This window comes from Pan paniscus, chromosome 6 (assembly GCF_029289425.2).
Source record: "Pan paniscus chromosome 6, NHGRI_mPanPan1-v2.0_pri, whole genome shotgun sequence".
NCBI classification, from domain to species: domain Eukaryota; kingdom Metazoa; phylum Chordata; class Mammalia; order Primates; family Hominidae; genus Pan; species Pan paniscus.
This window is the reverse complement of record NC_073255.2, coordinates 36,651,422-36,677,429: the sequence shown is the minus strand read 5'-3', so window position 1 is coordinate 36,677,429 and position 26,008 is coordinate 36,651,422. Positions and strand designations below refer to the sequence as shown.

Genomic DNA, 26,008 nt, shown 5'->3' with positions numbered 1-26,008 from the left:
TCATGATTCAATTTTGGTAAGTTGTATGTGTCCAGGAACTTATCCATTTCCTCTAAGTTTTCCAGTTTGTTAGTACATAGTTGTTCATAATACTCTCTGATGACCTTTTGTGTTTCTGTGGTATCAGTTGTAATATCTCCCTTTTCACTTCTGATGTTGTTTATTTGGATCTTCTCTTTTTTTTCTTTGTTAGTCTAGCTAGCAATTTATTTATTTTGTTTGTCTTTTCAAAAAAACAACTTTTCTCATTTCATTGCTCCATTGCATTGTTTTGTTAGTCTCTATTTCATTTAATTCTGCTCTGATCTTCATTATTTCGTTTTTTTACTAATTTAAGTTTGGTTTGATATTGCTTTCTTTTTCATTGAGGTGCAGTGTTAGATTGTTTATTTGGAATTTTTCTACTTTTTGGATGTACACATTTATTGCTAAAATTTCCCTTTTAGCACTGCTTTTGCAGTATTCCATAGCATTTGGTATGTTTAGATTTTCATTTGCCTTAAAAATGTTTTTATTTTCTCCTTAATTTCTTTCTTAATCCAATGGTAAATCAGGAACATGTTTAATTTCCATGTATTTGTACAGTTTCCAAATTTCCTCGTTATTGATTTCTAGTTTTATTTTACTGTGATCTGAGAAGACACTTGATATTATTTTGATTTTTAATTTTTTGAGACTTATTTTGTGTCCTAACATATGGTCTAGGCTGGAAAATGTTCTTTGTGTTGATGAGAAAAATTTGTGTTCTGTAGCTGTTGGATAAAATGTTCTGTGTCTATTAGGTCCATTTGGTCTAATGTGAAGTTTAAATCCAACTTTGTTGATTTTCTGTATAGATGTTCTGTTTGATGCTATGATAGAGTGCTGAAGTCTCAAACTATTATTGTATTAGAGTCTATCTCTTCTTTAGGTCTAGTAATATTTGCTTAATACATCTGGGTGCTTCACTTTTGGGTGTGTGTATGTTTAGAACTGTTATATCCTCTGGCTGAATTGATTCTTTTTTCATTATACCGTGACTTTCTTTGTCTCTTTTTACCATTTTTGACTTAAAGTCTGTTTTATCTGATATAAGTATAGCTACTCCTGCTTGCTTTTGATTTGCATTTGCATGGAATATTTTTATGTCTTTTTCTTTTCAGTCTACATGTGTCTTTACAGGTGAAAAGAGTTTCTTATAGGCGACATATAGTTGGGTCATGGATTTATTTTTAATCCATTTAGCTAGTCTATCTTTTAAGTGGGAAGTTTAATTGATTTACATTCAAGGTTGCTATTGATATGCGAGGACTTATTCCAGTCATTTTATTAATTAATTTCAGATTGTGTTGTATGTCCTTTCTTACATTCTTATTATTTATAATTGTGGTTTGGTGGTTTTCTGTAGTGGTAACATTTGGGTCTTTTCTCTTCTTCATTTGTGTATTTGCTTTACTAGTGAGTTTTTTCCTTTTGCATTTTCATGATGGTAGATGTTGTTTCTTTGTTTCCAGGTGTACGACTCCCTTAAGCATTCACTGTAGGTCTGGTCAAGTAATAAGGAATTCCCTCTGCATTTGCTTGTGTGGGAAAGGCTTTATTTCTCCTTCATTAATGAAGCATACCTTTGCTGAATATAGCATCCTTGGTTGGCTTTTTTTTTTTCTTTTAGGACTTTGACTCTATTATCCCATTATCTTTTTGCCTGTAGGGTTTCTAATGAGATATTTTCTGTTCATCTGATGAAGGTTTCCTTATAAGTGACTACATGTTTTTCTCTTGCTGTTTTTAGAATTTTTTGTCTTTGATTTTGACAGTTTGGCTCTAATGTGCTGTGGAGATCTTTTTGAATTGTATCTGTTTGGGAATCTTTGAGCTTCCTGTGTCTGGATGTCTAAGTCTCTTGCTACGTTTGGGAATTTTTCCACTAGTATTTTGTTAAATAGGTTTTCTGACTCTTTTGTTTCCTCTTTGCTTTTGGGGACCCTGAAAATGCAAATATTTGGTTGTTTAATGGTGGCCCATTCGCCACACAGGTTTTGTTTATTCTTTTTTCTTTATTTTTGCCAGACTGCATTTTTTGTGAAGACCTGTCTTCTAGTTCTGAACTTTTTTCTTCTTGCTTCGTCTAGTCTACTGTTGAAGGTTTCAAATGTATTTTGTATTTCATTAAATGAATTCTTCCATTCCATAATTTCTCTTTGCTAATTTGTATGATAGCTATCTCTTTGGTAAATTTATCATTAATATCCTGAATTGTTTTCTTGATTTCTTTGTATTACTTTTATGTATTCTCTTGTATATCACTGAGCTTCTTTAGAATCAATAATTTGAATTATTTATCCAAGACTTCATAAATTTCATTTTGATTGGGGTCTCTTGCTGGGTAATTAGTACAATCATTTGGAAGTGTCATATTTCCTTGCTTTATAAATGTTTCTTGTGTCCTTATGTCAATATCTTTCATCTTGTTTAACAGTCACTTATTTCCATTTTTAAAATTTGCTTTCACATGGGAAGACTTTTTCCTGAAGAAGTATCTATGAAGTTGGTTGAGTAGAGAACTTTGGCTTTAATTCTGGCTGTGTGTAGTAGTGCAGTCTTTGTATGATTCCTTTGGCTGTAAACCGTGTCAGCAGTGTACGTGATTTCTTCAGTAGCTTAGAGTGTAATTGTTAGTGGAGGCTGTGGTGAAGTTTCACTGGAGATGGGATGCCAATTGGGCCTGACCTTGGGCCCCAGTAGTGGCAGTGGTGGGCCAAGCATGCCTGTCCCATGCCTTGGGCCCCAGGGAGTTCTACTCTTGCACTGGTGTTAGCAGATCCAAGAGGCCTGATTCTTGGGCTTCCAGGTGGCTTGCTCAGGAGCCAGTGGTGGCAGCAGTGGGCCAAGTGGACTGGGGGCTTCTCAGTCCCCTGAACAGTAGGCATGGCATGAGCATTGGAAGTAGCAGTGGTGCGACTAACCCCTCAGTTCCAAGCATCATAGAGGTGGCTACAACAGGCTAGGTGGGCCAGTCTCCAGGCTCACAGGTAGCATGTGTAGGTGGGTGCCAGCTGTGATGGGAGCATCAGTTTGAGTGGGCCTGACCTCAGGTGCTTGAGAGGAGTACTCAGTTCCCAATAGTGGTGGACTGGACTGGGCTATCCTCAGGCCCCCAGATGGTGTGTTGAGGCACTGGAAGGTGTGGAACTGGGCCTGTTGGATCTGCAGCCCTGCTACTGTGGAGGGTATTGTTGCTTTCAGTGGCAGCAGCTGTATACGGGTGGCTGGGGAGCATGCACTTCACTTGTGCTTTGGTCATGGCTGCAGCAGCCCTCCATGGAAGCTGCTGCAGGTGAGGGGTTTTGTCCTTAGGGTGCATGAACTTGCATGGTGGGTTTGTTCCTGGGGGGCAGTGCAGTCTTTGCTGATGGTTCATACTTCATCCCTGGAGGCAACAGCCAGCCACAGTGGTGGCTGCAGGCAGAGAATGTCAATGGGGCTCCAGAGATATGGAGATACAAGGACTATTGAGCCCCCAGGTAGTATGCAGTCTGGTGGGGGCCGGGCTCTCAATATGCTGCCTTGCTGTAGCTGGTTAGGGGGTTAGGGGATGTGTGGGACCCAGCATGAGCTCCCTGTATGGAGCAATGTCTTCATGTGATCTCCAGACAGCTCCCTGTCTTAGTCTCAGGGTCTGCCAGGGCTTAGGGGCTTTCTGGTGGCTAGGATACAGGAGTCCAAGGTGGGAATGTGGACTGCTAGCCGTCACTCACTTACCTTTCTTTTCGCTGGAGAGATAACCTCTCCAGGATTCCAGCCAATCCATGCCTTGATTCTCTCTCCTTCCTTGCTTTAGGTGTTTCCTCTTACTTCTCTGTTGAATTCTAGTGTTGGATAATCTATTTGAAATGTGATTATCTACTTGCTATTTTGGTTCTTTTTTGTGGAGGAGGTGAGTGCCAGATGCCTATAGTTAGCCATCTTGAAGCCCCTCCCACTGAGGAAATATGTCTTTACATGACCACAAATACTTCATGGCCATGGTCCTTAGGTCCTTAATTTTTCTTTGCATCGGAAATCTGTATGAAAATCTTGTGGATGCTGGAGAGGATGCTGGAGACTTTCCTTGGAACAAAGTTCCTGTGCACACACACAGCCCTTTCAGCGACTCTTAGATCTCTGTAAAACAACCCAAGGGGCCCAGGTTCATTGGATCTTTATTTTTAAAAATGGTAATGAATTCATCTCTGACCTCTTAAAGGTTGTATTTTAATTTTAAAATTCCACAAATGGTAAAATGGAAGAATATGACCAAGGGAGAACAGATTATGGAATCTCAGGAGTATTAACTTAGCATTTTCCTTATTTTTTTTTTTCACAAATGTAATTGTTAATCCTCAGGAAGACACATCCTCTCCTTTTCCCCTAGCCTTATATTGTATAATTTACCCTGAACCATGGAATGGATCCAGAAAACTAATACAATGAAAGTTTTCTGGATGCCCTTATTTTGTATATGCATTTTGCAATGTTCTTCGCTGTTACATAGAAAAGGAAGGCATGTATATTATACATATTTCAGATGACAAAACAATTAATCTAATTGGAAATATTCTGAGTGACTGGTAGTTGCAAATAAAGACTGAAGTATTTTATTCGTTGAGAAATAAATGAATACATACTATGCAGCATATCTCATTTATTTGTAGGAAAACAAAGTGCACAAAAATCTTAAGTTATAAAATTATTGCAAAACAAATATAAACTGCCTGAAAACAATGCCCTTTGAAAGGAGTGGTTATATACATTGGACACATAAGAAAAACAAAACAAAATCGAAACCCAAAACCAAGCAAAAACAAAACTCAAAACCAAAATGCGATAGTCTGTTATATATGGGAACAGAAACAGGCTATGTTCTTATGTTTGTTACTTGGCAATTTATTGTTAGTGACTTAGAATTTGGAAGATTTCATTCTACTGATACTACATTACAAATAGTGAATGATTCCACAAATGGTTACTAATTATTAGTATTATTTTTGAATTCCTCAGTGTTATTTACAACATTGTTTGGTGTCCTATGTAGCATCTTTTTTTCCCTTAGGGTTAGAGGGGAAGGGTATTTAAGAGTAGAGGAGGACAAGGAAATACAGAAAATTAACATAGTCACCAACAACTCAGTTTTCTATGTGTGTATTAAAAATTACTGCTTTACATGTTACTAAAACTAAGTATCTTAAAATGATCAGATGTCATTTCTCAGGGATTCTAAAATGAGCAACAAAGAAAAATTTACAAGGCAGGCTATTTCTCAACCAAGGACTTCCTGTTAGATTTTCAAATTATCTGATAATTTTGTCAGTAATTTTTATTAACTGTGTAAGTTCCAATTTCCTCATGTGTTATGGCTTCAGAGAAAAAGCAGTCCTGGTGCCTTAGACTTCTGTGTCTCCATTGAAAGCAGTGAAGTCACTAGTTAATTAACCTTACTGCTCTCTTTCAGATCCCCATTTCTGCACTTGTCTCATTTGTGGAGGCCCTGGAAGTGGGATACAGCAAGCACAAAAATCCTTACCATAACTTAATGCACGCTGCCGATGTTACACAGACAGTGCATTACCTCCTCTATAAGACAGGAGTGGCGGTAAGTAGGGATAGGAACTCTTAGGTTCCCCAAAAGATGTAAGGATGAGTTTTTAATGGTGACTGTTCCAATTCTGATGAGGTGGAGGCCACGAGTCATGTGTTGTTTTATGGACTTCCTGTTTCCCAGGAGTAATCTAACCAATATGGAAAGTCTTGGAGTTCTCCGTTGCCTCTGAAATTTTCTCCATCCTGAGCCTGATGAGATAAATACCTAGTAGTGATTTGCATCTTCACTGGGTTATAACCAATTTAAATATAAAGACTACAACTAAATATGTATTTCTAGATATGGAGAGTGGTACTGTTAACCTTTTGCTATGGTCAATAACAGTGATATTCACGTATACTGAAGTTGTATTCAATGTACTTGGCAACCATGTTATGCAAAGTTAGCTTTTGGTTTAAGCCACTAGGTCTTTTTCACAGGGACTATAGTTATTCACATCCTATTTATATGCCTTTGATTATTTTAACCTAACGGTAAATCGTTACTTCTAACCATGTGAAATGTTTCTTGCTTCTTTTGGCCCAACATTTTAGCTCTTTAGATGTTTTTGGTTTTGCTTTAAAAATTTTTTTTTAAGACATGGAAATCTCAGTCTGTCACCCCGGCTGGAGTGCAATGGTGAGATCATAGCTCACTGCAGCCTCGAACTCCTGGGCTCAAGTGGTCCTGCTATCACAGGCTGCTGAGTAGCTGGGACTATGGGCGTGCACCATCTTCAGTTGTTTTTGAATCTGTGTTCTGTGTTTACTGACCTGCTCAACTTGGTTGTCTTTGCTTTTTTCTTTTTTTCCTTGATGTAAGCCATTCATTTAAAAAGATATAGCCATTAAAGGCAAAAACAGGTCTGTATGAATTTTTACTTTGAAATCTCCTTTAGAATTGACATTAAGATAGACATACTTTGGGTATAGTTATCAATTATCCCATAAACCCAGGGCACATTTGTTATCTTTTCCTCCAGTGCCTGTTGAAAGACTTGGCCTAATATCTCACTGAATTAAAAATGGAATATGTGGGAGGATTGTGGGCTTTGGAGCTAGATACAGTGGCTATAAATCCCTGCCTAATTGCTTACTAGATATCGTGACCTATGATAAATTACTTGAGTCTCTGAGCGAAGACTTCCTCATTTTTTTAAAATGGTGAAAAATATTCCACTTTGTAGAAGTGCTCTGATGGTTAGGAATAAAGTATCAAAAATATTAAGTACTCTGCCTCATAAAGGAAGCTCAACAATTAGGCATTATTGTTAAAACGTTGCAGAATTTTCGTAAAACCTATGGTCATTTTTTCAGTTCTTCCTTATTATAAAGCTGATTTCTTAAAAATAGTATTTAAAACACTATCTTTAAAGTTATAACAAGATTATAAAGGGAACATTTTTAACTCAATAAAAGATTTTTACCAAACATTTAGAGCAAGCATCATATCGAATGATGGTTCCGTGAATACATGGAGCAAGACAGGGATACCCACATTAATACTCCTACTTGGCATTTTTCTGGAAGTCTCAGCCTCAAGAATGCAGTATGCAATATGATATCTTCAAAAGTTGAAGATATGTTCTGTGAAATAATGTGATCATCTCCTTTAGAAAATAAAATAAAGCCCTTTTAGATCAAATAAAATACCTCGATAGGTCTAGACAAAAGAGCTCTCCTATGCACTGGAAATTAACGAGTGTAATAGAAAAATGTACATTCCCAACAGTTTTTAAAAAGTATATAAATCACCTATAAAGAGCCTCAAAAACAATAAAAAGGAAACAAACTAAATCAAAGGGCACAAAAATGATCTTTAAATAAATGGAAAAGGCATCATGTTTTTAATGTGAGTGAAACCTCAGTACTATATAGATGTCAGTTTCCCTCAAAGTAATCTATAAATTCAAAGCAATACTATTCAAAGTTTCAAGGATTTTAATATGAAACATGATAATCTGAATCTGAAATTCATGTAAAATAGGTATTTCACAACCTTAGAAAAGACAATTTTGTAAAAGAACAATCTAATAGGGAATAGTTCTTACTCTCTTAGATATTACAATACATACTGAAGCTGAGCATGTGCTGTTTGTGAAAAAATAGGCAAATATATCAATAGAATTGATTAGAGTTTCAAAAAATAAACCCAAATGTTTATTGAGAACTTATATGCTGGGTCCTTTATTATGGGATGCTATAGACTGAATGTTTGCGTTCTCCCAAATTCCTCTGTTGAAATCCTAACTTCCAATGTGATGGTATTAGGTAGTGGGGCCTAGGGGAGGTGACCAGGTCATGAGCGTGGAGCTGTCGTGAATGGGATTAGTGCCTTTATAAAAATGAGTTCCCTTCCCTCTTCTGCCATGTGAGGACACAGTCATCTATAAATCCAGAAGCAGGCCCTCACCAGATGCCAAATCTACCAGCGCCTTGATCTTAAGCTTCCTAGCCTCCAGAACTGTGAGAAATAAATTTCTGTTGTTTATAAGTCACCCGGCCTATGGCATTCAGTATCTTAAGCTTCCTAGCCTCCAGAACTGTGAGAAATAAATTTCTGTTGTTTATAAGTCACCCAGCCTATAGCATTCAGTTACAGCTACCCAAATGGACTAAGATAATGGACAAGTTAAGAGGGTATCAGTACTCTTGTAGAACTTAACATTCTGGTGTGAAGTTACAGATAGAAGAGACCAATGGGAAGCAATCAAGAAAATGTTATTAATACTCTGTAGAGAATTAAAATAGAGGACCTACCCAGGGAAAGCTGGGTGTTTTATTACATAGTCAGGAAAGGACTCTCTCTGGAGATAGTATTTAAGCTGAGATAATTGTGTTTTTTGGCTTCAGCCATGCTAAGAGTGAAAGAAGAGTGTGACCACAGAGTTAGTGCAGGGTTTTAGTACAAGAGTCCTGTGAGAGAATAACTTTGCTACATTCAAGGAGCAGAAGTAAGGCAAGCCTGGTGGGAACAGCACATGATGGGGACAGTGGTGCATTATGAGGCTGAGGAAGAAGCAGGAGCTAGATCAGGTCTGGCTTTACAGGCCACACTAATGAATTCCAATTTTATCCTAAGTGCAGTCAGTAGGAAGCCACTACAGGGTTTTAGACAGGGAAGTGATGTGACCTGATAAAGATTCAAAAAGGATTACTGTGGTGAATGGATTTTAAGGCCGCCTGCTAGGAAAATCCTGCAGAAGTCTAGTGAAGAGATGCTGATAGTTTGGACTAGGAAGGATGCTGCTGGGATGGAGAGAAGAAAATGCTGTTTCTGAGACAGAGTTCAAAGGACTGCTGTGGTGAATAGGATTTGGAACATTAAAGACGGGAATCGAGAATACATCTTAGATTCTTGGTTTGATAAACAGTTGACAAGAATGCCTGGTGGCAAACCAAGTTTTGGAGGACAGGGGATCAAGAATTCTGATTTAGACATGTAGAGTTTAAGATCCGTAGTAGACATCCATTTACAGAGGCCAAGCAGGAAGAAAAAGGGTGCTAGAGTTCCAGGGGAGATCAGGGATAAACATGTAGATTAGGTAGTCTTGGGCATATCAATAGTACAAGAAGACATGGAACTAGATGGGATTATCTAAAGACAGAGTGAATAGATAGTTAGAAGGGGCTCTGAAGTGAGTCCTGGAACACTCCAAAGATCAAAATGAAGGGAAAGAATTAGAGCCAACAATAGAAACTAAAAAAGAGTGGCCAGTGACATGGGGTATAAACCAAGGGAGTTTGGGGCCACGGAAGCCATGGAAAGAGAATGCTTCAAGAAGAGAGTGGTGCATTGCATGGGACATGCCGATGGTCAAGTAAGATAAGGACAGAGAAATGACCATTCACTCTGGCAACATGGAAGTCATTGTTGACCTTGACATGAGTCATCTCAGTGGTTTGGTGAGAATGGAACACTGACTAGAGTATAATGAAGAAAAAAAATTGCAGGTGAGAACATGAAGACATGACTATAGACAACTTAATAGGGAAAATCACCCAGTTTAAAAAATGTTTTGGCTACAGTTATTTATTTAGAAAAAAGAGAATGCTTTCACTCTACTTCGAGTCATTCACCCCCAAAAAATCTGACAAATGAATTAAAGATGTAAATACAAAAGTAAAAATTTGATCATATTAGAAGAAAAAATGAGAATATGTTTATGGCCTTGAAAAAAGACATTCTTTTTAAAATTAAGCTTTTAAACACAAGAGTTATACAACAAAATATTGATTAATTTGAATACATTAAAGTTAAAAGCTTTCGTAGGATAAAAAGCATCATAAACAAATTAATGAAGTAAGCATTTGGAGAAAATACATAGAGAACATAGATTAAGATCCAGATTGTATAAATGAATCAGGAAAATAACACAAATTCAGTCAAACAATATGAGCAGGCAATTAACAGAAAAGGTAATATGTTTAATCAATAAAAGAAATATGAAAAGATGCACCATTCATTAGTATCTAAGGATATATAAACATATACAGTTTTAATCCATTATATACATATGGGCAAAAATGTTGAAAGTGTGATACTATTAACTGTTGGTTAGGATGTAGAGCAGGGTTTCTCAACCTCAGCACTATTGACATTTGGGGCCAGATAATTCTTTGTTGCTTTTCTATGCATTGTGGTGTAGCAGTATGCCTGACCTGTAGTCACGAGATGCCAGTAGCACTACTCCCCACTCCAGTTATGACAACCAATAATGTCTCCAGACCTTGCCAAATAAACCACTGGTTGGAGGGGCAATTGTCCCAGGTTGAGAACCACTGATTGAGAAGAAATTATGTTCTCATATACTGCTCATCTGAGGGTAAATTGGTATAGTCATATAAGAAAACAATTTTGCAGTGATTGCTATAAGGAAAAATATACATACCAATCCTCCAGCACTTCCAAGTGTACCCAGGGAGGCCTATACAATCAGATTCATTGTAGCAATGTTTGCCATAGTGAACAATTACGGAGTATATACCTATCAATAGGGAGTTAGAACTCTGGAATACCATAGATTTCTATGACTAAAATTCAAGATGTATTATTCAGTTTAAAAAGTTGTAGAAAAATATGTTCTACATGATGTATATTATTAAACATAGCACATGTATATACACATAGATATATATGAGAGTATATTGAAAAACATCTAAAAAGATAAACAGTAAATTGAAGATAGTGGTTACCTCTGGGGAGATTCTCACCCTGAAGTAATGGCCAAAGGGAACTTTATATCTGTATTGTTTGAAGTTTTTGTTTGTTAACACTAGTGGGTCATCCCAGTAGTGGGATCATCTTATGGACCCTTATTGGGTCATCCTATCACTTAAACAGTTAAACATTGTTTAAATGTTATTTGTAAAATTACTTCTCTATGAGACCATTACTTAGGTAAAGTGAGCTGTGAACATTTTAGGATATTGGATATAACATTACAGGATATTGTAACATTATATTATATCATATATCCTATGATATAACTTTATATTATTTATATTATTAAAGTTATAGGATATATAATATATTCTATATTATAATATAGGATATTATAGGATATTGTACCATTACAGTACATTGTACATTATTGTACCATTGGCTATATATATGGCCAATGTCCTATTTATTGAAACAAATAGGATAAATAAGTCTATAATACTGGGATTTATTGAAACAAGCAGGATAAATAAGTCTCTAATACTGTGATCCTGACTCTCTCTCACTCTCTCTATATGTATATAGGCTGTTTACGTATATATATAGTCTATATATAGTCAATAAATCATAAATGTATATAGTCAATAGTCAATATACATATAGTCTATATATATAGTATATATATATATATATATAGTCAATACATCATATATTATGATAGTTTCCCTAGGTCATTATATATTTATTATAAGAAAATCTTAGGCCGGGCGCGGTGGCTCACGCCTGTAATCCTAGCACTTTGGGAGGCCGAGACGGGCGGATCACGAGGTCAGGAGATCGAGACCATCTTGGCTAACACGGTGAAACCCCGTTTCTACTAAAAATACAAAAAATTAGCCGGGCGTGTTGGCGGGCGCCTGTAGTCCCAGCTACTTGGGAGGCTGAGGCAGGAGAATGGCATGAACCTGGGAGGCGGAGCTTGCAGTGAGCCGAGATCGCGCCACTGCACTCCAACCTGGGAGACACAGCGAGACTCCGTCTCAAAAAAAAAAAAAAAAAAAAAAAAAAAAAAAAGAAAATCTTAATAGTTCATTATTGGGTTATTCTATCACTTAAACAGTTAAAATTTTTTTTCACTACTGTAAATGATATTCTGGTTAGCCTCCTTGCATAGCAATATTTTCCCACTAAAGTTTCATATGTGTGTGTTTTTACTTTTTATTGTTAATACTAGTAAATTAAACATTTTCCTTATGTATTAACCACTTTTATTTTCTTTGGTTATAACATCTCCATTCCTGAGAACTTAATATTTTGCTGAGAAAATGTTGAATTTCTCAATATTCTTAATAAAAATGATTACCTAATGCCTAGCATACAGTAGAATATTAGTAAATGATAGTTATTATTATTACTAAACATAAGTAATCATGACTAGCAACACTTGTTATATATGTGAATATTTCAAAACTTGTGATTGCCTTTTAATTGTATGACCTTATATATAGACTTTCTTAAAAATAACATAAGGTAACATATTAGTGGGAGAATGCATCTTCTTCACTCCTAAGGGTTTCATTCATTTGGAGTGTTTTCCTTAGGGTAGGCTATATTTTGCTACAGGATCAAACAATCCCCAAATCTCAATGGTTTAGAAATAATATCTGCTTTTTTTCACTTCCCGTAACAGTAAGTTAAAGAATCTGCCTGTGTCATTCTCACTCCAAGGGCCTAGGTTTTCTAAACAGCCACCCTCCTGAGTGTTGTCAGGCATTATGGTAGAGAGAAAGGGGCTCTGGTCTTCCTATATCTGTATTTAAATTCTATGGCTCAGAAACTCTGCTCATCACTTCTGCTCACAACTCACTGGCCAAAATGACTCACACAGTCCCTCCCAACCATAAAGGGGCCAGAAAGTCTAATCCTACTATATGCTTGGAAAGAAGAAAGCCAAACACTCTGTTATTTATTTATTTCTCCCTGTCTGTTTTCTCTTCTGTCTGCTTCTGGCACCTCTCTTAGACCTTCTGAATGCATCTTCATACCTCTTAGCTTCTCCCATGTTTTCCAGTCTTTCAGTATTTTAATGATACCTCCTGAGAGATGTCCTCAACTCTTTCTTCCACATTATCAGTTTGGACTTCCGATATGTCCTTCTAGTTATTCAACCTGTTTATTTAATATTTTTAGTTAGCAATATTTTTAATTTCAGGAACTCCTCTTTTTTTGCCCTTTGAATGTGCTAATGTCTTAGCAAACTTACATATTTATGAATGTGCCTACACGTTTTGAAAACTTCCTTTAAAAGTCTTTTTAAAAATAGAATTATCTCTTTTAACTGATGGGGAATATGCTATTTGTTTATGAGAATCTTCTTACACTATTGGCTTTTTTCCCTCAAAATGTCTAGTGAAGTTTGGTTGTTGGAACATATTTGTAAGTGAATGTCCAGGTGGGTTAGATGGGTCAGGGGTGTGGGTGTCCTCTGTATTTGTGTGGTCTGTCCAAAGAGACTTCTAGGGAGGGCATGGCAGCTCTTCATCAGCAACAGTCTTCTCAGTGTCCTTCCCACCTCTTTGACTGTAGCTCTTGTCCTTATGCTTGTAAAATGGCTGATGTACCTTTGCAAATCCAGGTAAGAAGATAAGGCAGAATACAAAGCACAAAAGTTGGAAACCAAATAAATCTGCCCACTTTTAAAGAGCTATCCAGAAATCCGAACCAGCAACTTTCACTTCTGTTTTATTGGCCAGAACTGTGTCTCATGGCCACTGCGGTATATAGGGAAGTCTGACACACTGCCATCTCAAACAAAATCAGAGACATTGTTAGTAAGGAAAAAAAGGGCAGTTGGGCAATCAAAAGTGATTCCCATTACAAGTAATATTATTCTTATTTTAAGGAAGATAAATCTCTAATTCATAGAAATTAAAATTATTCTATTACAAAGTAGCTATATGGGCTAAATTGTATTTCTCATCGATTCATATATTGACATCCTAGTCCCCAGGACCTCAGAATGGGACTGTATTTGGAGAGATGGCCTTTGAAGAGGTATTAAGGTAAAATAAAGTCGTATGGATGGGCTCTAATCCATTATGACTGGTGTTCTTAGAGAAAGAGGAGATTAGAACACAGACATGCACTTGCAGGTAGAAGGGTCCATTGTGAGGATACAGAGAGAATATAGCTGTCTGCAAGGCAAGGAGAGAGGTCTCAGGAGAAAACAGTCCTGCTGACACCTTGATTTTGGACTTTTCTCCTCCAGAAACGTGAGAAAATAAATTTCCGTTGTTTAAGCCACCCAGCCCGTGTTATTTTGTTATGGCAGCCCGAGCAACTGAGTACAGTACGGGAGCCAGAATTCGGTCCCAGCTCTGACTTCAGAGGCCATGCATTTAAATATTAGGCATGCTTCTACAATATGCCTTTGGCAAAAAAAAAAAAAAAAAGCCTCTTATATTCTTACACCTCAGTATCCTCATGTGCACTTACTTCCAGGTATTGTGATGAGGATGAAAATGGATGCAAAAATGCATTTTGAACTCATCTATTCAACACACTTATTGTGCAGAGTGTACTCTGGGGACATAAAAGTGAATCATGCACAGCTTCTTTAGCTCTCACCAAAAACACCCAGCATTTATACCAATACAAGTTATCATTAACATAAATGTTGTATCATAGCAGTGATCATGATTTACTGCATGCTTTCTTAAATGAGCTCATTTCTCATTTGCCGTTGAATTTCCATGATCGATTCAGACCATATTTAGAATGATTCTTAAATATAGAAACTATTTCCTACCTACTCTCTCTTTGAAATGCAGCTCAAAACAAACTTCTTTCATTGTGAGCTTACAAAAACAGTGGGGAGCATTCTGATGAATGGAGAACATACTGTTACTCTAACCTTTCATTACAAACCAAGAGGGAGAAAAGGCTTTAAATCATTTCAGTGTTATAAATTGTAAGACACGTAGAGAATCAAAACAACCCATTGATAAAGTGGTGTCTGGGCTTCAACATCAACAGTAATACTTTGTAAATGTAAAACATTGTAATCTGTTTGTATTACTCATTATTGTTTAACTTAAGTGCCTAGAAGATACTTGGATCCTTTCAGAATTATTTTGCTCATTTCCAAGAGAAAATCCTTAGACAGAAATAAATTGAAGAGCTATCTATTGATTGAATAGATGTGCATTAGACTCTAAGCTCTAGTGTACTTTTGATTTAGGTGAAAAGATTTCAAACTCCAAAGCTATCCCTTGGCCATTTTCCTTGCTTTTGTCAAGCAAGGTGCCAGTAATTTTCCCTTTGTCTTTTTTTTTTTTTTCCAGAAAGGAGAAGCTGCGTATCTTGTTTTTATTTATTTTTTATTTTTATTTATTTATTTATTTTTATTTTTTATTTATTTTATTTTTTATTTTTTTGGTCGTTTATGACATTAACATAATGTCATATTATTAACATATTAATACATAATATCAATGTATTAACAGGAAAGACTAAGGATATCAAAATTACATTTTGTTTGAAGAGTGCCAAATAATTTTATTGGGGTTGTAATTGGTAGACATTTGGCTCCTGAGACCTTTGTTCTCTGGTGTCACATGTGTTTATTAATATGTTACATTGGATTATAAAAGGGATTTTGCAGATGCAATTAAGGTTAACAATCAGAAGAATTTAAATAGGGAGATTAGCCTGGATTTTCCAGGTGGGCCCAAAGTAATCACACAAGTTCATCAAAGTCAAGGAGATATGGCCAAAGTCAGAGGTTTGAAGTGTGAGAAGGACCCAACAGTCATTGCCAGCTTGAAGGTGAAGAGGGAAACTGTGGAAAAGGTTAGAAGGAAATGAATTCTGCCAGTGCCCTGAATACTCTTGGGAGCAGATTTTCCCCCAGAGCCACCAGAAAGGAAACCTTTCCCAACCTTGATGTCAGCCTTGGGATACCCTGACCAGAGAACCCATCCACACTGGGCTGGGCTTCTGACTGGCAGAACTGCGTGCCAATAAACGGAAGTTTTTTTTTTTTTTTTTTTTTTTTAGACAGAGGGAGTCTCGCTCTGTCACCCAGGCTGGAGTGCAGTGGTGCGATCTCAGCTCACTGCAACCTCCGCCTCCTGGGTTCAAGTGATTCTCCTGCCTCAGCCTCCTGAGTAGCTGAGGTTACAGGCGCCCGCCAGCACACCCGGCTGATTTTTGTATTTTCAGTAGAGATGGGGTTTCACAATGTTTGCCAGTCTGGTCTTGAACTCCTGACCTCAGGTGATCCACCCACCTTGGCCTCCCAAAGTGCTGAGATTATAAGCGTGAGGCACCGTGCCAGGCCCGGAAGTGTTCTTTAAGCCTCCAAGACTGAGCATTTGTTAAGGTAGCATGGAAAACTAACAGATTACTAAAGAAACTCTATCATTCACATAGAAAAGTCACAACTTGCTTGTAGTATCTCCTCTAACAATGAGAAATTGGCCATGTCCTTTCCCTTCAGGTTTCCTCTGCTCTGTTGTACCCCATGTCTCCTCATCTGCCCCTATATGCAGGAACAAGTGGCTTGCTTTCTTGAGTCATACACAGCAAAACTCAAGGTCCCCAATTACCACTTGTCAAAGCATCCTTTCAAATGAACTAGTTGTGACACTCATATTTTGTAGATAGGAAAATACTGATAGCATCTGTGACTTGTACCTTGCTACCAATTGGTAATTCTGGAATAAAATACCAGTGGGACTTTAATTTCTGACTTCTTATGGGTTGACATAAAACCTTCTGGGTTCACAGTAGTTAATTTGGAAGAGGCAAGGAAATCTGAGGTATATTAAAATAGGAAGTTCAATTTCCTCCAAAATAGCTTCTCCCACTTTCTCTGTTTCTGTTAATGATGTATCTAATATCACCTGAGGGGTTTATTAGCCACTCAGTGAGGCTAGTAGTGTTGAGGTCATCTAACGTATTGTTCTCCTTAACTGCAACCTCATCTGGTCCTCCTACCACTTCCAAAATTCAGATAATTGCTAAGTCATATGGCTTCTACCTCCACACTGTCTGTACATCGTATATGAACTTTTCAATCTAAAAATACAGCTTTTAGCCAGGCACAGTTGCTCACGCCTATAATCCCAGAATTTTGGGAGGCCCAGATGGGTGGATTGCTTGAGCTCAGAAGTTAGAGACCAGCCTGGGTGACATGGTGAGACTCCCATCTCTACTAAAAATACAAAAAAAAAAAAAAAAATAGCTGGGCATGGCAGTGGGTGCCTATGGTCCCAGCCCTTACTTGGGAGGCTGAGGTGGGAGGGTTGCTTGAGCCCTGGGGGCAGAGGTTGCAGTGAGCCAAGATTGCACCACTATACTCCAGCCCGGGCAACAGAGTGAGACCCTGTTTAAAAAAAAACAAAAACGAAAACAAAAAAAACCCTGCTTTTATATCTCCCTTCTCTCCTCCTGTCCAAATATCCTTCCTGAAGTGGGGAGCTGATGGCATGACTCTCTTGCGTGTGAACTTCACTGCCTGCTGAATCTGGTTTACATTCCTCGCTCACTGTGTTTTCTAATGCCTGACCTCATAGGGCCTCAATGAGCCTTCTCTCCCGCTCCAGTCAAGGGCATCATTTTCTTACCTGAGGTGGACATGCTTTTGCTGCTGGGACTTGCTCATTTAGTTCATTCTTCTGAAAATGCCCACCTTCATTTCTTTCTCTGTCAAATTTTCAAGGCCCATCTTAAACATCTCTCCTCTGTGAAGCTGTTTCTCCCAGATATCACTTTTCTTTCTTCTTATCCCCAAAGCAGCATAACTGATTCTAAGCATGCATGGCGTTTGTTGAAAAACTAAGGTGGTAAAATGAGTTTTAAAGACAATGGTTTTGTTTTTTATTGTTGTTGTTGAATGCCTGTTTAGTCATTCATTGTTTTTGGTTTAATAGAAGTAGGTTATATCTAAGATAGGATTTTGTTCAATTATTTGGGTAAGGAGGGAAGCATTACTATGGTTGTAATGTGAGAACTGTAATTATACTGTTATTTAGATGCTTTCTGCTGCCTGGGCTGATGTTCTGTGACTAGGATTCATTGAGATGTTACACTGTCTCCCATTCATAATCTTATTTTAAAAAGTGAAATTAACTTTACGTGACCTTAGAATAAGAGATATATGTCGGAGAGGAGGTAGAGGGAACCAGGGACAGATGGGTGGGGACAAAATATTGGGGAAGAAAAGAAAGACAATGCCAAAATGGAAAAAAAACCTGCATATGTAATATATGTATGGATAATATCAAGAAAAATGTGCAATATAAATTTATGCCTATATAATTTTATGCAAAATTGAATAAACACATGAACAATGATCCAAAGAAAATACAATGTAAGATTATGAGTGAGAATTCTGCAGGCGTGGTGTGTGGCTTGTCAGATGACTGGCTGTGTGACCTTGAGTGAGTCCTGCACCTACCCCTGGCTTGTTTCCTTATCTGTCAAGTGGGGATAGCAACAGTACCTATGATTACAGAGCTGTGAGAGTTATATAAGTTTCTATATAAAAGCACCTAGCATAGTGCCTGCCACATGGTGGGCCCCCCGAGACAATGAAGAGGCTGATGAGGAGGCTCTTTGCTGCCTTTACAAGGGGTTTTGCAGCTTTGATTTTTCTTGCAATCTTTCCTTATCTTGCCCATCTTTTTTTCATCTCATTTTGTTGATTTTCATCTTAGTCTGTTTTCTCTTTGACTTTCTGTTCCATGTACCTCAATTTGTGTTTTTGAGGTATATTATTGAAGATGCCAGAAAGCTTCCTGACATTTCTTGCTGGATTCTGTTAGGAATCATTTTCAAAAGTATAGTGGTTTCTTTTTTCATGAGTTAAGTTTATGCTCACTCTGAAGTATTTTTCATAAGTTCTATGTCATTTGTTTATTTTCCCCTTACCAATTTTTAAAGAAGGCAATAATTCTCCAAAATTAGTAGTTAATTGAAAGATATGGCTTAAGTGGGAAATTAGAAACACTTAAATGTTCATTTTAACTCATTTTGCGTTAACTTAAATCATATCAATCTATTTTATGCACTGATCTTTAATTCAGACCACAGGACTTTTACGAGTTCACCAATTTGCATACTCACATTTGTCTTACATCAACCCTGCCCCTATCTAAGATTTCTAGTCTCATCTCTTTAAAGTTAAGTGGGAACTTAAAGATGTGCATGAAGCAAACTGAGTGCAGAAGCTCTCTAACTTTTCTATAAATATTTTCTGCTCTTTCACAGTTGTCACACATATTTTGATAGCAGTTCTTTTAGTGACTGTCCAAAGCATTAAACTTAGGTTCTACAGAAATAACAACTCCAATTTTGTGTCCATATTTTATTGGTTTGTGTCATATTTAATTACATAATTATAATAACAAATACAATTTATTAAAATGTGGTTTAGAATAAACCATACTGAATCATGTAAGCATGAATTTAACTAGTAGCAAAAGTGAGCAAAGGATATGAGAAGGTGGCCTGAGTCAGGCATATTCTGTCGTGTGAGCATGGGGCAGGATGGTTTACAGAAGCGATAGGAAGTAAATCCACAGAGTCCGTTAAATGGAAGTCAGTTAAGGAAGCTTGAAACACAGCAGTAGTTTTCAAACTCTAGTGTGCATCAGAACTATCTAGATGGCTTGGTAAAGCACAGATTTCTGGGCCACAACCTAGAGTTTCTGATCCAGTGGGATTGGGGTGGGGCTGAAAAATTTGCCAGCATTTCTAACAAGCTCCCAGCTGACACCATCTGCATGTCCAAGGAACACATTTTGTGAACCACTGACCCACAGCCAATGTTGATGGTGTGGATGGGGAGAAGTCCTTTCAAACATCATCAGCATGCATAGAGCAGAAAGCCAAGTATTTTTCCATCTGTCTCTACCCACTTCCTAGTGGATATCCTCCTATAATCAGACGTTAGGTTTTCTATTACTCTTCATTCTTGGTATTGCATTCAAATTTCTAAATTTTTTTATGTGTGTATGTGTGTGTGTGTGTGTGTCTACCTAGGAACTTTATTTGGAAGTCGGGGGAGGATGCAGTGAGGGCTTTTCAAGTCTTCGTGTTCATTCTCTTTGATTTCTTGAAAAAGATAAAACTACTACTTAGCTTATTCAACCTTGCTGAACACATTGTTAACAAATCACAAGTCTCCAAGTCTCTTCACAGGAAAATAACTTATTTCTGTCTCTCAGAAAACTTGTGTTTGGCAATAGCTTACCAGCTGCAGGGTAGAAAGGCAGCACTGTGGGTGTGTTGTCAGCAAGCTGAAGACTTTGAGAAAGAAACAGATTATCTGATTGCTCTGTAATCTCCTTTCAGAACTGGCTGACGGAGCTGGAGATCTTTGCTATAATCTTCTCAGCTGCCATCCATGACTACGAGCATACCGGAACCACCAACAATTTCCACATTCAGACTCGGTGAGGGTGTTTAAATGTTTGGAAGAGAGGCAAGAGGGGTCAGAGAGACAGTTTTAGAAATCAGAAAGGTGTTAGTCACCTTTCTTTTGCATAGGTTTCCTATTTTGAATTTCTGAAACAATGAACCTCTAAATGAGAGATCAGTCTGGTCAGCTTCAATCAAGACTTAGAGTTTAAGAAGCCATCTGCTCCTAATTCTCCTATTTTGTTCAGATCTCATATAGATATCTTTTTCTTCTCTATTCTAATGTTCGCTATTTGTTTATGTATGTTCTGTACATACTTTACCTACTTCTAACAGGAAATGGGGCAGTTTACATAAAGGCCCAGATGACACATAAAGGAAAAGAATAAGGACAGTGAGGATTAGAGTGTTTTTGTTGACATTAACAACATTGACCAATCTTACCCTCTGATCTCTGGGATTCTGATGAGATCTCTTCTCATCCTCTCTGATTTCGTATCTGCTCTGTTTAGTGCTTGCACCACTCCCTGGCACAGGGCCCCGGGAGTAAGTTTGTCTCCTGTAGGCTACTTTCACCGTGAGCAACCTGTGCATCCTTCCTAATGGACTGCACAGGTAAACACAAACCTCCCGTCGGAGACATTAATATGGGTCCAAGTGCCCCACTCGGAACCTCCTGACCTGTAACAGATACTGTTAATTGATTTGGGTACTTTTTCTTACTAAACTGTGGGTTTATTCTGAGTATTCCTCTCAGCACAGAATTCCAGGCAATAGCACCAGTCAATTGTCATTTCTACTTAGGATAAAACTTTCCTTGCCCTCTCCTAGCCTAAGAACTTGCCCTCTCTTAAGACAATGATGTGGAACTGGAGAGAGTCTGACAGTAGAGTTAGTTCATTATCCTTGACATAGTAATCAAAAGGAGCTAGGGTATGGGGAAAGGTGGTAAGTCAAAGAGAAAGAATGTAGCAGGGAGGGATGAGAGTTTAACACCAAATAAATACTTGCTGATTTCACTTGAAAAAGCAGGTGCACACTCTAGATAGGTTTGTGTTCATTAAATCAATCTACATGTATTTAATGAACTCAACACTTGATTACAGTATACACAAAAGAAGACAATATTGTCTGATCTCTGTTCAGAAGGAGAATTTTAATTGAATGGAAGCAGACAAAAGAACTTCAGCTACTTGCTTCAGTTCCACCTTCTTGCCTCCTCACTTAGTCTCAGCCGCAGAAAAGCAGCTTTTTGTGGTTGTGTTCCAAGGGAACAGAATTCCCTTTAATACAGGGAATTCCATAGAGTAGCACTGTTTAATGTATGTCTGTGGGTGGAACCTTTGCTCTGAGGACAGAGACCATGGTGAATAGCACCTGCCCAAGGAAGAGAGGTGGGTTGAACATATGTGGGTCTTGCCTGGAGACGAGGATCAAAACCAGTCCCAACACAGAGGAGAATGGCTTTATTACAGGAGGTGGCAAAGAGTGTCACGAAATATACATCAGTTGGTATGTAACTTACTCAACAGATGTAACAGCAGATCTTTCACCTCGGGATTTGAATGTTCTGCGTTATCTCCATAGGAGTGGGAAAATTCCAATGTGTTCAGTTAAGCTTGGTTTGGAATGAAATTTAAACATTGGCCCTGTTCAACAGAACTTTATCCAAAGCATCTCAGCCTGTGTGATCCCTGTTCAGAAAACAAAGTCTGTGACCAGGCCCTTAATCCTTTGATGAATAAAATTTTAAGCCTAACAGTTTCAAGGTATGATAGATACAGCCCAAAGTTTGGCCAATGGCAGGTGGAAGTTATCATGGGGAAGCACTGGCCCAACTGTCAGAAGATCTTGCCTTCATCCCAGCCCTGCCACTTGGCCACCAAAGGGCTCTAACAAGTTTTTTTAAGTCTCTGAAACTCAGCTTCCTTGGTGAGAAACAAATAATCTAAGCTTTCATTAAATTTAAGATCTTAAAATATTATACAGTCCTGTGTTTAGTGACATTCAGCTATAGTATGGTCTTTGAGATAGGGACTAAAAACTGACATTATAATCTTTATATTCTTTATTCTCAATTTTCCACATGTGGCTTTTGCATGGAAAAATGTTAAGATCAAGCCACTATCAGAGGCAGCTTATAGATGGTACCCACCAGGTGATATGTGTTCTGAAAATTACAACTAAAATAAATAAACCAGTGCATTCATTGAATAAAATAAAAATAAAAATAAATGTCATTCCAGAAAATATAAAGAAGTTTGACATGACCCATATTTTTAAAAAAACACCTTTGCAACTAATATAGGTAATTGAGATCTGGTTGTAAAACAGTTTTGAGAGAGTTCTCAGGCTGGATGTCACATATTTCCTGCCCACACATGTACTGATATAGCATACCCTACATTCATCTATTGATGATTTGTAGTGTTAGTTGAGCTTTTGGTTCACATAACTGGCATGGGGACAAAGATAATTTCTAAACATGGAAAAAAGTGGTGGTGCATTCTAGCCTGTTAGAATTACCCAAGTAAATCACAACTGTTTAACATTCTGAATTTTGCTTGGCTTTCTGTTCAGGTCTGATCCAGCTATTCTGTATAATGACAGATCTGTACTGGAGAATCACCATTTAAGTGCAGCTTATCGCCTTCTGCAAGATGACGAGGAAATGAATATTTTGATTAACCTCTCAAAGGATGACTGGAGGTAAGGATGAGAAAAGAGAGAGATTTGTAGGCCAGGGAAGGAACTTTGAAGTTGGATGAAGTACGCTGTTTTTGAGAAAAGAACACCTTGCTTAAAATGTTGATTCGTGTTGCTTTCTCTCTCTCTTTCTCTCACTCTCACCGTCTCTTTGTGTAGGTATGTATGTCTTATTTCTCTTTTTTCTTTATACAGATATTCAAATATTTATAAATAAAGGCTATGGAATGTTATGATTAAGTTCCAACTACTTTATTTTGCCATCTTTACATTGCTTTTTATTGATGAATTGGGAAGTGAAACCAGTTTGAGTTAAATAATTCAATATTGTCCTAAAAATTCTCAAAGAAGAAAGTTTGAAAAATCACTTCTAACAGTGTTCAACTGAGGACACTTTGGATATATTTGCTTTTTTTTTTTTAACCTTAGGAAACTTGTGTTGCTTTTATCTGAATTCCTTAAATCTGAATTTTATCTCTTATTTAATAACATGTGTTTTTCACCCTATATTTGATTTGGACTTCTTATCAATCTTTTGACATTTTCTAAGGAAATTATTGGACACTTAAAAAAATTATGTACACTTAATTCTGTTTCATGAATGACAGACATTGTGTGTTTGGATTTAGGCACATACCTGTGTTTTGAATATGGACTCAGTCACTTACTAGCTGTATGACATTCGGGAAGTGACTCAATATCTTTACATCTTTAAAATTTTAATTTCTTGAAAATAGATAGTAACATTTATTCTGCAATTGGGATAGATTATGATAAATGACATAATCATTTTAAAATGCTTAGCACACTTTGTGTCATATATAGCAAGCCAATAAATCATCGTAGCTATAAATATAGGTTAAGGTACTTCAAACCCTGCAGGCAGAGATCATCTAAATCCTTACAAAACTCTGAATCCGTTGTGACTCAAATAGTCCTCATATTTTAATTAAATAATCAGCTGTTTATTGGGTGTTTGTGTGCTCACCATCTTTCAAGGATTTAGAGAAATAAACTTTACTGAACAATCTGAGAGGCTGATTTTTATTAAGAGTGGCTAAGAGTTTCCATGTAGCTTTAGTTTATTAAAACATATGGGAATATTTGACTTAAATTTTATTGGAACATGCTAGACTCAGCCAGCATCTGAAAAATGCAGAGCAATTCAATTAATCATTGCACCACTTCAGGAAAAAAGGAACCTTCTATCCAATTTTACTATTGGTAAAAGTTATAATAAAAGGTTTGATTACAAAAATTTTCCCCCATCATGTAGGTTGCCCATTCACTCTGATGATAGTTTCTTTTGCTGTGCAGAAGCTCTTTAGTTTAATTACATCCCATTTGTCAATTTTGGCTGTTGTTGCCATTGCTTTTGCTGTTTTAGTCAAGAAGTCTTTGCCCATACCTATATCCTGAATGCTATTGCCTAGGTTGTCTTCTAGGGTTTTTATGGTTTTAGGTCTTACTTTAAGTCTTTAATCCATCTTGAGTTAATTTTTGTATAAGGTATAAGGAAGGGGTCCAGTTTCAGTTTTTTGCATATGGCTAGCCAGTTTTCCCAACACCATTTATTATATAGGGAATCCTTTCCCCATAGCTTGTTTTTGTCAGGCTTTTCAAAGATCAGATGGTTGTATATGTGTGCTATTATTTCTGAGGCCTCTGTTCTATTCCATTGGACAGAACAGAGCCTGGGTGACAGAGCGAGACTCCGTCTCAAAAAAAAAAAAAGAAAAAAAAAGAAAAGTAAAAGTATGTATAACAGAAGTAGCATGCGTATGTTTGGAAAATATGTTAAGAGGCAATTATGCAAGCTTTAGAACACTTTACTAGATTGTCAGGAAGCCAGGATTATACACAATCTAAATATCTAAATAAGTCCTCACACAAATTCTTCAAAACCATGATGTATCTGAATATGTGTGAAGCTGTTGTCTGCCATATTTAAACCTTTTATTATTATTATTATTTTGAGACAGAGTCTCACTCTGTCACCTAGACTGGAGTGCAGTGGCATGATCTCGGCTCACTGCAACCTTCGCTTCCCAGATTCAAGCGATTCTCCTGCCTCAGTCTCACAAGTAGCTGGGACTACAGGCATGCACTACCAGGCCCGGCTAATTTTTTTGTATTTTTAATAGAGACAGTGTTTCACCATGTTGGTCAGGCTGGTCTCGAACTCCTTACCTCAAATGACCCACTAGCCTTGGCCTCCCAAAGTTCTGGGATTACAGGCATGAGCAACTGTGCCTGGCCACCTTTTATTATTTTTTTCAAACCTTTTTAAAATTTTTTTTTATTATATTTTAAGTTCTGGGATACGTGTGCAGAAAGTGCAGGTTTATACATGTGCCATGGTGGTTTGCTGCACCCATCAACCCATCATCTACATTAGGTATTTCTCCTAATGCTATGCCTTCCCTAGCCCCTGACCCCCTGACAAGCCCCAGTGTGTGATGTTTCCCTCCTTGTGTCCAGTGATATCTGATGTATTGCTTACTGAACCTATACAGAGTTTGTATTTTGAGTATAAACAAGTTAATTGCCTGCTAAAACAAAACATCAACAATCTTCAGAGCAATATAACAGAACCCAGATTCCCTACAACTTATATCCATAATGTTCAGGATACAATCTAAGTGACATATAAAGATCAGGAAAATGTGATTTCTTAGTAAGGGAAAAGACAATCAATAGATACACACTCTAGGATAAGCCATTGTTAGAATTATCAGATGAGGACTTTGGACTTTTAAAACAATTATTATTTCTATGCTCAGTGAGATAATGAAAAATGTGCTTGTGTATAAAATTATTTTCAGGTAATAGAAAACAACAGGAGTGTGTCACTAATGGAGCTGTGTTATAAGGGATGCTAAAGAAATTTCTTTAGAACTTTCTTTAAGGTAGTTTCAAAAATATTATTTTGTTATAAGGTTTATGAGTAAAATGAAAATATAAATTAAAAACAAATTTTAGAACTGAAAAATAAAATGTCTACATTTAGAATTTGCTACATAGGCTTAGTGCATGATAGAGAAGACAGAAGAAGGAAACAGTGACTTTTAAAAATTCATTTTTCAGGTTTCAAAGTTGGAAATTATTTGATTT

At 37.2% G+C, this 26,008-nt stretch overlaps 1 protein-coding gene across 14 annotated transcripts in view; it reads left to right on the top strand.

Annotated features, from left to right (window-relative positions):
- The window catches only part of PDE1C (phosphodiesterase 1C), a 799,595-nt gene that overhangs the window by 558,279 nt on the left and 215,308 nt on the right, over nt 1-26,008 (top strand). For all 14 annotated transcript variants that reach the window (XR_010112580.1, XM_034963890.3, XM_063605671.1 and 11 more), the window contains 3 exons: nt 5,471-5,611; nt 20,123-20,223; nt 22,769-22,897. Coding sequence is in view for 13 of the 14 variants with exons in the window: in XM_034963890.3 (XP_034819781.2) it covers nt 5,471-5,611; nt 20,123-20,223; nt 22,769-22,897 (371 nt within the window). In the remaining variant the exon portion in view is untranslated. The remainder of the gene's footprint in view (nt 1-5,470; nt 5,612-20,122; nt 20,224-22,768; nt 22,898-26,008) is intronic.